We start from the raw sequence: 12,440 nt of genomic DNA on the forward strand, positions 1-12,440 counted from the left end.
TAATATGGCTTACTTTGTAATTACAAAACGCTGTTGCATGATTTCAGGGTAAATCACACGCTTCTTCCTCAGCAGGCTGCGAAATCCGCACAAAAGAAAGACACAAGAACATGGAAACGGACGTGAGGAGCTGCAGCCTCTGTTCCTCAAAATCAATACGTGACCTCACAAACCTTAGCTTGAGATCTAAATTCTTACAAATTAATAAATTGAAAATGCCAAGATGACCCCATGAAGGCCATTATAGTGCAATAAATAAATTCACTGAAATGAAATGCACTTCGATTAACAAAGAAGACCTATTGTTAGTATCAGCTACTTTACAATATTTATGTTTGACAACTAAAAACGGATTGAACTGCCTTATATTTAAAGTTATAGAAACTTTTAAGCACTGACAAACCAGCTCTGTATAACTGCATCAAACAATTGTTTTGTTGACATTCGCATTAAACTTTCCTCTTATACAAAGATTATATTTGGGGTCGGCTCACGTGGACTAAGCCTTAGACTGCTGGGGGGACTCCCATGATGCACTGGGCCCCTCTTCTCTTTCTCTCTTTGAACGTATTTATATCCAACGAGATATTAACTTTGTATCTTCTCCCTCCTGACGATTGATCCTTCCCTGTCTATGTTAATTATGCAGGTATCTCTGACTCTCCATCCCAACTGTTATTAATATAATATTACCCTCTTATTGATATTACTGCTGTTATTATTGATACCTTAATGTGATTATTATTGTCATTATAACAACCAGTGCTTAAATACAACAGTTCTCTCTCTCTCTCTCTCTCTCTCTCTCTCTCTCTCTCTCTCTCTCTCTCTCTCTCTCTCTCTCTTTCTTTCTTTCTGCTGGGGAATTCTTACAGTTAAAAAGGTTGTTTATTTTTCTCTCTACTCTTTCGCCTCCTGCTCACTCATCGTGGGAACCGCTGGGCTCTGCTCTCTATAATATTGAAAGGTCTTGACCTACTCTGAGAAGTGCCTTGAGATAATGCCTGCTGTGATTTGGCGGCGAAGAAACAAAATTGAATCGGATTGAATGGCTCGGAATGAACCAGCGTCATGTTTGCAGGCTCCAAAAAAAAGAAGCAAATTCATCACATTTGTTTGGGAAGAATAATAAACCTGATCTGAATGTGACTGCCAGTCTGTGCAATTGGGGTCAAAGGATGTGGTTGGTGTGTGGTCTGCTCATCATAGTTTGGGTTATATCATGTACTTTTTTTGCATTGGATCAGAGTTTAACCTGTAATGAGGAGTCCGAACCTGCCACACTACTGTTTGTACCTCATATTACTCATTGCACAACAGGAGGAACGCTTTACTGCAATGGGATTTTAAGTTAAAGTTGAATTTATAGTCGATGTAAAGAAACCGAAAAAGGTTTTACAAGGTCAGGGAGTAGTTTTATTTTATTATTGTTTTTACAGTTAACCCTAGATTAGTGTTACATTTATTTTAGGCTTTTGAGACATGTCTGCATGGGAGACCACTGCCATACAATAATCTATCTATCTATCTATCTATCTATCTATCTATATATCTATCTATCTATCTATCTATCTATCTATCTATTAATTCTCACAGGACAGTACTCCTCATTAACAGAGGGTCTGCATTGTGAAATGGTTTATCTAGATGTGTCTTAATGGGGCTAACAACCTTTTAATTCCCAGACATGTAGAAGTCCTTTGTTCTACTGTGAGCTATTTTCCATTGCATCAGCCATAAGCGCAGACCCACTGAGATGAAGCAGGAGAGCGCTCAGTCCTGAGTGATTCGTGAAACATGTGAGCTGTACACCAAACCCAGGCCTGGTCTTATCCTCTCATCACTCTCTCCCTCTCAGATGTATGTCTGAAGGTGAGAGAATAACGAGCAAAGAGATGAAGCCATAAGCAAAAGCTCTATTATCAGCCCATTTCTTTGAAGAAATATGAACAGCGGTGAAGATGTAATAAGTGAGCCGTGATCCGCGTTCTGCAACTTTGCCCTCAGCAGGGGGACTCTCAGGCGGCCGCGTCTTGAAGTGAACGCAAACTGCTGTGGGAGAGAGAGAGAGAGAGAGAGAGAGAGGGGGAAATGGGAGAGGAGGAGAGCGAGCAAGTGGGAGTTTATTGAGCAGCTATGGGCGCGAAGCTCCCTGAAGCACAATCACCTAATTAGATTTCTATCAAGCAGTCGCCTTTCTTGACCCCCTTAAATCTCTTGCATCTAGTAAGAGGGGGGAGGGGGGTGCTTTCCCAAAAGTACAGCCCATCCACGCTCGAGGAGCCGGCAAGGTCAAGGTCGCGAGAGGGAGACGGCTTTCTCGTTCCCCGCAGAAATCTGAAGTTTCTAGATGGCATCGAGGAGGTCATGGATAAATAAGAAAAATACACAACAGCTTCAAAAAAGCCGAGCAAAAGTCACATCTAAAGTTATTTCAAAGCAGACACCCCATGTGGAGAAGTATTGATTTCCCTGAACTGGATTAAACTTGCATGGCTACTGCTATTATTTCAGGGGTAGAGTCAGATTAAACACCAACATGTTTATTTTCAATGATCATCTTAATTGGTATGTTCACATTAGCTGCAGATATTCTCCAATGTGTAAATATGTGGCAGATATATATTAACTTGTGTGTGCAAAGGTCGTCGAGCTGGATTGTTCATTGGATCGACACCAGTTAAACATTTAAGTGTCATATATTGCCAGTAATCTGTTGTTGGCAGCCATCGTTCACACTGAAAGTCTGAGATCCACACTAGAGTAACTTTACAATGAGCCGCCATCTTCTCGTCATTCCAATAAAAATCGTGCTCTCCACGAAAATTACAGAAATGGTGATTGGTTAAAACCCATATAATATAAAGCACCAGCAGCCGGGTGTTTGTATAGTGCCAAAAGAGTTTGGAGTAGTTTTACTGAAAAGCAACAATCAATGTTTTCTCAACCTTGACAATAACTTTTATTTACGGATACTCAACCACCAGACTTGTTTTTTAATCAGAATTTTTTAATTAGGACCAGGAAATCCATCCTGGGGACATTTTAGATTTCACCAACAAACATTATTTAAGAGAGCCACCGAAGCACCAGAAGAACTGCAGAACACGTATCAGACCTTGAAAGCACCTAGACCATTCTGCTGTACACATTGGAATGATAAAGACTCCTGATGGATACTGAATATCCCCGCCTGTCTGGTCTGATGCTTCGTTCAAGACAACATTAATAATTAAACGACAGAAGGAGAAAGGCATCAGGTAGAGAAGAATAAATGACTCACGATGTCTTCTCTGTCAAAACCATCGGTCTGGGATTTATCTTCTATTCACTTCTGTTGTGTTTTCCTTTTTTTGCACCATTTCTCTAATGTGCATGGAGTGAGTAAGGCTCCTGTGTGTGTGTGTGTGAAGGGAGAGTGTGTGTTTCAGACGGGCTTAACATTTTCAAACCGACTCTCCCAGGCTCTGGAGGTTGGCGGCGCCGTGGCCGAACGGAGGTGATCTGTCGCACTGACCCACTCAGCCGGCTGTGAGACAGCGAGGCAGAGCTGACAGGCCTGCCTCACCCCGGGCCATACTTAGTATTTGGCTTCCTACCCTTCCTTTTTTCTCCTACACACGTGGCAACAATATGATATCTGTCCCTCCGCATTTATCAGATAAATACCATGAGGTGGGCGAGGGACGGCCTGAGAGCCGCAGATTGTGTTCACGTGTCGTTTCGGCACGGTGCAGCAGATTGGAGACATGGATGCAAGATGGTAAAAATGGAAGAATAATAACAATAACATCACAAAGCTAAGATTTCTATTATTTTGTCTGATACAAGACATGGCTCAAAATCTTAAAATCTTAAAAGAAACCGTTTCCCTGATAGAGGCTCAATTCAGACTGCAGGTTCTGAGTCCTGACCCCAAAGATCAGACCCAGACTCTATCTGCACATCAACCCCCCCCCCCCCCCCCCCCAATCCTCTCCTGCATTTCCTATCCTTCTAGGAAAGAAATAATTGAGGCAGAAAATAAATTATGTAAAAAAAGAAATTAGGAATATTCAGCATAGCGATCACCACGGCAATTATTTTTTGCTCCACTGCTGGCTTTGTTTATATAAATTTACAAGCAATGAGATAATATGAGAAAAAGGATTTACATTTGCATTCTATGGATTTACATACCACCATTATCCAGAGTAACTTGCAATTAACCAAAACAGCAGAACATAATTTGTATGAATATAAATGTGAATAGAAGTTAAAGTTTGTGTGTGTGTGTGTCTGTCTGTGTATGAATGTGTGTGAGGGAAGGAGGGAGGGAGGGAGGGAGGGAGGGAGGGAAACAGAGTGTTTGAGTCCGAGGGCAGAAACCACTAGGACATCCCTCTTTGTCCTGTTTTTACACATTCCCAGCTAATGAGACAAGAACTCGCTTCAAGTCAAACCCTAAATACAGTTAAAGAAATACAAATATCTGCTGAACTGACTTAAAGAAGCATCATGGAGTGAAATATATTCATAACTTGTTTTGGATTGTATTATTTATCATCGCATGCATAATATTTTATACAACTATATTGATAACAAAATGAACTAATGCACTCTCTCTATACTGAGAGAATTATTTTTTCCTAAAGACCAAGTTATACAAAACAGCTGTTGTGAAGCTTCTGAATTGAAGAAACAAGAAAACATTTTTGGAATTGAAAATACTTTTTTAACTTACTAACATTCAAATAGTTCAATTCAATCTCTAATGGGAAGTCAAGACTTAATCTGAATTTGCCAAACCTGAAACTTTTGAGGACAAATAACACTTTTTCTCAACTTTCTCAACAAGATTTTGCACAGATCAGTTTTCTCTAAAGCTCTCACAACATGTCATTGTTGCTTCCCGACAATTTACTAAAAGTGTGTCTCCTCTTACACAAAACCCCATAATGCAATAGCTGTGTTGCCCTATTTAGTGTTGGGGTCTTTAAAGCAGAATAAAATAACTGCCGGCAAAACAGAAACAATGCAGCATTCACAGAGGAAGAAGCGAAAGAAACATCATTGCTCGCTTGAAAAAACATTATTATTATAGACAGCGGGGTGCCAGCCATTCTAGCTTAAGGACATGCAATGCAAAAAAAAGAAAAAACTTTACATCAAATAGATAAATAGAGACATGTTTACTGTGCAGAAGAACCAGAAAGGGATGTGCTAGAAATGGATTAATCATGCCTTCCATTCCCTCTTATTCCTGCTTACTGTAAAGCTTCTTCTTTTGCTATCTCTTTCCATCAGGACATCGACCTGCATAACACCCCGGCCCTGTGGTTAGAAGGTGACAAGCTATTTAACACTTTGTGTCATGGCCCTGCCTTGAACTGTGTCCTCAGGCAAAAAGCTGCTTAGCCATTTTTCTTATTTACTTCTCAGCCAACCCTCCCTCCTCCCTCCACATGCATTCTCCCTCTAAACACAAACAAAATAAGGTTGTGTTGCCAACTCTCAAATGCGATCAAACCCAACCGCGGTTAAAAGGCTTAGGTTAATCTGATTTTCTCTGTGGTTCCATGGAAAGCCAGACCCGAGCCAGGGAGCTGACACTCCATAAAAGAGACTGGGTGATAACACGGCGCACAACCGGAGACAATGGAGCGCTCCTCATTAACTCTGTAAACCGGGGGTTGATCTGACATATTAAGAGCGTGTCAGTGAAGGCTACGCGTGAGCAGCATGTGTGTGGGAGGTGCATGCATGTCTTCGTTTCATTGTAGCGACTGTGAGAACAGCGATGCACGGCTGTGTTTATGATATGATCTGAACAGGGAAAGCAAATGCATAATGTATCTGTATTTTAGAAGGATAGATGGATAGATGGATAGATGGATAGATGGATAGACGGATAGATGGATAGATGGATAGATGGATAGATGGAATGATAGTTGGACGGACAGATGGATGGATGGACGGGTGGACAAATGGGTTGATCCACAGATATATGGATGGATAAATGGACGGACAGACCTAAGGATGAATGGATAGATTACACATTGATGGATAGATGGATAGATAGATTTGAAACAGACACTTAACGTAGCAGCAATACAAAATTTCTAACTTCAGATTTCCGTTCAGCAACAACAAGATAAAGTGAGCAAAGTGCTAGTTCCATGGTCCAGAGGCTCGCACACACGCACACACACACACACACACACACATGAACACAAACACACACACGCGCAAAGGAGGGCAATCCCACCAGTGCTTGACGTCTATTGCAGGTGAAAGCGAAACAGACTTAATTATACCTTTTTCCGAGAGCCGTTGCCCTGTATCCAAGTTTCCAAATTGATGAAAAACATTCTGGGGAGACTAAATTGAAACAAAATTGAAACTCATTTTACACGCAAACATCTGTCGGATGATGCTCATGCCTCTGGTTTACTCCTTTGGCAGCTTATTTTACTGAATAAATAAGTGCATCCTGGGAAGCAGAAGACATCAAAGTGCTTTAACTTGTCAGGCAACGTTCCTCTGCTTCAACAGATCCCACTACTTTTGACTTCTGCCTTTATATTGTAAACTAAAAGAGCCCCATTCATAACTTTACATTTAATTGGAAGCCCCTCTGTATTTATTTTTATGTCTGACAGGTACATTGTTACAAAACAGATCATTTCAGTTTAGTCTTTGCTGCTTTAAGACTATTTTCACTTCCCTTCCGAGCAGGCAGCTCGTGAAAAAGAACAGTTTAAGCAGATTAAATACAATAATTGGTTGCACCAGTATTTATTCGTTGAAGATATTCTTTCAATGTGATCTGACGTTGGCTTTATCTTCTGCTTTACCCTGATTTCAGATTGTTTTTCACTGTCTGATGCATTTACAAATTGCACTGTTTATTGCAACCAAACAAATATATTGTTGGTTATAAACAAGTAATGTGTGATAAGCCTGTAGCTCGGGATCGGTCTCATGAGAAATCTAAAAACAAACCTTCAAACAAATATGTCTGCACATAACTTTATATTACTTTCATAGTAAACATGCACACGTTGGCTACATGGAGCCTGAATGTAGATCTGTGTGTGAGTATGAAGGACGTGCTTGCTGGTGTGTGTGTATGTGTGTGTGTGAGTGTGTGTGTGTGTGTGTTTGTGTGTGTGTGAGTGTGTGTGTGAGTATGACTAAAGTTACAGAGATCAACTTGTAGAAAATGTTCAAATCTCTCTGTTGATGTATCAATGACATTGTCACCTTCCTCCAACGCATGTCTTTCCAAAAAGAATTGTGTGCTTCTGTTTTCAAGACAAAGAAACAGGCCAAACGCTCGGGTGAATATCTGATGTGGCCAAATTGCTCTGATTGGGTAGTTGCCAGGCAACTCAATTACCCCTCAAGAGACCTGGGGTTTTAGACGAGTGCTGAGTGCCTGCACCTCTGATTTTGTATGGTGAATCAAAATCTCAGTTATTGACAGGGAGCGATTCAGCGGCATTACACTTTCTTCTGATTGCAAAGCAATTTTTTGGTCCAGTGCAGCGAAAGTTGTCACCGTTTAAATGTTTATAGGTCTCTCTGCAATGGAGAATAACATATATCATATACACGTATATCATAAGTCAATCGATGCACATGGAAGGCCAAGGTCTGAATGAAAGGCCCGTTGCTGTTAATCAGTGGAGAAATGCTACAAATACCAGCACGACACACTGAATCCTCCGATTCCAAACACTGTCTAAATACCTCACACTCACATTTTTCAAAGTAAAGAGGCCGTGACTGACAACAAGTAGAAACCAGTTTATAAAATGTTATTCTGAAAACAACATGGAGGAGAAATATGTTTCCCTTCATACCCTCCAGTGGTTACCCCTGCAGGCTGAAAATGAGCGTTAGAAAGCCTTTGACCCAGGGCTAACACGCTTTCCTTCAATCTCAGCAGGCGTCTCAGACAGCGCTCCGACCAACAACATACAAAAAAGGAGAGTCGATAGAGAAGAGACGAGACTTGAGCTCCAAAATTCAAGAGCAGTCGAGATAGAAAGAGAAAGAATGAAAATGAAACGATTTTGTAGCGATGTTCCTTTCTTCTGTTGACCCCCGCTCATGAAAACAGAACACAGGAATGGATAAAGACGGACAGACAAACAGCAAAACCCTTATATTGTCATGAAGGTATTTAGAAATGTCTTCCTTTGGTTTTGTAACTGAAGTCTGTAATATTTCACGGCTAATGAGAGCGTTATGAAAAAAACTCTTCTGTTACATTGCCGCGAGTCAGCAGTGATCTTTTTGCTGGGAGACTAATCATCGCCGTGTGATTAGGAGCTGAAGGTTAATGTGAGCTCTTGCAGATGGGCGAGGGAATGAAGTGAGAGAGATAAGAGCAGACAATGCTGGAGAAGGCACCGGTGGGCGGCGTTGGAGAGGCACAGGGGGGCAATAAGTGGTTAAGAGTCTGTCGATCAGGAGGGGGGGGCTCATTACACATGTAAATGCAGCTTCCAGCATGGAGGCCCCACTTTAAAGCCTCACTTTTTCTAATAATTCCTTTGCTTTGCACATGATAATTGGCTCTAACTTCGCTCAGGGCCGGCTGAATATGTAAGTAGAATAAAACACCCAAATGACTTTGCCCCATTTTTAATGGTGAGCGGTGGACTCCTGCCGTCTTTTGTCCAGAAATTGATTAAACACATAAAGCCCATTGTTTATTTGGTACGGACTATTGATGGACGATTTAATGTTGATTAATTAATTTAATCTATGACACTCTGTTGCAACCGCTGATTGACTTTCTGATAAGATAAGATAATACAACATGAGACTTTATTGATCCACACTCTGGGGAAATTCACACGTTACAGCAGAATGAAGTCCACAAGAGAATGCAAATTATAAAAAAGGCATTAGAATAAAAATGAATAGATATAAAAATACAAAATATGCACATAATATAAGCCTTTCACTAAAAGAGTATTGGTTGAAGAGACATGTTATTGATAGTGGCACAGGATGACGGCACTTTTATGTAAAACTGTATTTGTATAAGGTAATATATGGTATAAGAAGATATTGATATAGACATGTCAATATATATGCAGATTAGACTGTATTTTTAGGGAGATATTGTATACAAAAAGAATATAAGTTATTTTTGTGTGCCATTGTTGAAAAGGTACAAAACTACCTGACATAGAACTTAATTTCTCTGAAAAGTGTTGAAATCTGTCTCATAATAACCCTGCTTATGTTTGGTACTTTACTCCTCAGTCCTTTTTATGATATTGTAGATTTACCTCTTCCAGTTTTAGTTTTACTCTCATGATTCTTAATGCAGAATGTATCGCAGGGTGAAGTTGATTTCATGAAAGTTAATGCAGAAGAAAGGAAGAAACTGAACAGTCAACGTCATTCAACTTGTATAATATCCATGCAAGTTATAAATAAAGCGATAAGTGCTACTCATTTAAAGAAAGGACTGAACACATGCTGTTAACTGGGACTTGTGAGTCTTAGTCACATGTGGTCACAGAAGAAAGGACACTGTGCCCAGTTTCTGATTAACTTTGATCTCAACGTTTGCCAAATAATATTTCCAGTGACGACAGACGACATACTTGAGGAGATGGAAGTTTGCTCCTTGATTGAGTGACTCACTGAAGATTCACTATTTTTATAGAATATATAGGGTCACATTGTTGATGTTGATTTCTCATATAAACCTCCCACCCCTTACATCAGGCTGTGAAGTGCATTAGTAGATATTTTTATGCCCAGGAGAAATTATTATAGGGAGGAAGAACTGTGATGTACTTTAAGTTACCTGAGTGTTGCTTTTATAAACAGTAATTTTACTCTTTCAGTTGGAGGCACAATAAAAGCTTCAAATATATTTACATTCCTCTCTGTGTACTTTTGAATGTGTGGATACTTCAGACAATGTGTAAATAGATTTGCAAATGCCTTGTTTGTGATAATGATTTAACGTGTAAAGTGCATTAACTGCGTGTTAATCTCCTGCTGTGATTAATGTGTACAACTCAAAGACAAAATTATCGATGTTCTAATATAAAATCCACCGCTGAATAGATTTCAGCTCACTTCATATCCATAATAAGCATAGTTTTTTAAAATGTATTTCTAAATGTGCTGTGCTCAGTGCTGTGTGGGCTGTGTGCTGTTTTCGGTACTGGCCTTTGAAACAGAAGTAATATGTGTTTTTCAGCATCGTATCCAATCGGTAATTTTTTCATTATGTCCAAAAAACATGTTGTGTAAGATCTAAATGTGTCGTCTGGTACAACAGTGTTTTCAAGTGCCGTGACTTCTGTATTCATGACAACAATACAGGCAGCTACAGGAACTTGATCACCCCTTTTATCTTTACCTTTGTTGATCAACAGATTTGTAATTTCAAGTTTGACTTCATGTATGTACATATCACATAGAAAACATTACCTGTCCTGGTTTCGCGTCCTCACATATCGAGGCTTCGTATGGTGTGGCCAGTTCGGGAGGATTGTCGTTGACGTCCAGGATCCGAATGCTCACTGCTGAGTGGGAGGCCATGGTGTGGTTATCTGCAGGAGGGACACAATAAAAAAAAACACTTACAATTTGTCTTTAATTCAATTAAGTCTAAGGAACTGTGGCAGATGCACAGCGGATGTTTTCGGAGGCTGGATGTTGTGCGTCAAACCCAGTGAGTTTCTGACAAGGTGGAATGAAGAAAATCAGAGTATAGTTTATCTGGAGTATAGTGGTTAGATAAAGTAGGGGTACGACACATACACACTAGTGCTTGACACCTGAAATGACTGAGGGTTCTGAAGTCACAGCCTGTACACACTCAAGACTTGTTCAGCCGTCCACCTGCATCGAACAGTACAGTTATATATATTTACTTCACTCTGTACAACTTTCTACACAGGCTTAAAAACGACCCGTGCTTCATTCGTTATTTACACACACGACTGCCCATGTGGACTTTTTAAATTTCCAGCCAATTTTCTGCAGATTAACTGTATGTATGTAACAACAGGGATCGTGTAATAAGCTTTGAGCTCTGCCAAGATGCAAATGACCGCCCAGCAGTCGGAGAGCCGAGTGGATCAGGTGTGGACGTGCACGGCAGCTGCTGCTCGCCGGCCGCTGACCTGCTGGTTTTGCCATTAGCGGCCGGGGCTTACACGAGGCGTAAGAGGCGTCATCCTCTGCCTTCTTCATGAGTGAGGGGCGAAACTCTGATGGATGCCGTTTTTCCAAAACCCGCTGACGGGTTTTAATGTAATGTCTCCTCAAAATTGCGCCAATTACCTGAATAACACTTTCTGGCAGCAGTGGGTGACGTGGAAATGGCAGCGAGGAATCCATTTCTGTCTCTGGGTTCTCACAATCCGATAATGACACTACAGTGTATGACTGTTTAATAGTCGGAGAGCAAGAGGCGCACCTCAGCAGGGCGATAATCACAAATAACTGCTTTTGACAAAATTGCAAATGCAGTGCTGTAATTTTACGTCTCACGCCGTTTCTAAATGGATAAAACAGGAGGATGCACTCTCAAGACATTTTTTTTAATGTGCCAGAATGTAAACGTGGGAGTGGAAAAGATTATACAATTAGTACAATGAGAAACCACTTTAACTTGACTTCTTGAATCTTAATCCGACATTCTTAATCGTTTGATAATGTCTGACTTACTTTCCATTTTACTCATAAAACACTATGTACAGAGCAGACGGGAGCCCGAGGCCCCAAGTGTATCTTTATATGTGTCTGCACGAATGTGAGTTGGAGAGGGATAGAAAAGAGAGAGAGAGAGCATTATCACAGTGTTAAATGAGTGATGTGGTTGCTTCAAGTGTTGGTCTGGATATCCTGGTTAATTAGAGTACACAGCTTATGAATAAATGAGTACTCGCATCTGTCACCACCCAGTTTACACATCGGAGTGGCACCCCACAGAACAGGCAGCAACATGCAGCCGCTCGCAATTACCCACCGACGATGGAAAAAACACACATAAATCCTCGCAGTTAAAAAGAACTCCACTGAAGGATTGAAATTGTTGTAATTATGTAAATATAGCGGACAGCTAAGTTAAATCACTCTTCAGAATGAGCACCTTCACATTCACTGACACACGGTCACTACATATTAAACAATCGAGATGTTAAGCGATGCCAGGTTAGAATTTGCAATCTTAATGAATTGTGGATAAGCTGTTGCCAGTGGATAAATGTGGTGGTGACCTGGAAAAGCCTTGAATCTATTAAATCTACAGACCTTTGAAAACATACTTTAATGGACTGGGTAACATGATCAATGTTGGGTTCTAGTGTCAATGTTAAACTGTTATTGAAGTTACTGAGTTCACTAGGAGGTCAGTAAACGTGGTAGAACCCTGTCAGTTGTCTCAGCGACCTATGACAATGATTTGTGTG

At 40.5% G+C, this 12,440-nt stretch overlaps 1 protein-coding gene across 1 annotated transcript in view; it reads right to left on the reverse strand.

Annotated features, from left to right (window-relative positions):
- Nucleotides 1-12,440, reverse strand: part of LOC133000036 (cadherin-22) — a 65,702-nt gene that overhangs the window by 13,986 nt on the left and 39,276 nt on the right. Inside the window, exon 8 of the mRNA XM_061069892.1 lies at nucleotides 10,453-10,574. Within this exon, the coding sequence (XP_060925875.1) occupies nucleotides 10,453-10,574 (122 nt within the window). The remainder of the gene's footprint in view (nucleotides 1-10,452; nucleotides 10,575-12,440) is intronic.

This window comes from Limanda limanda, chromosome 4 (assembly GCF_963576545.1).
Source record: "Limanda limanda chromosome 4, fLimLim1.1, whole genome shotgun sequence".
Classification (NCBI taxonomy): Eukaryota; Metazoa; Chordata; class Actinopteri; order Pleuronectiformes; family Pleuronectidae; genus Limanda; species Limanda limanda.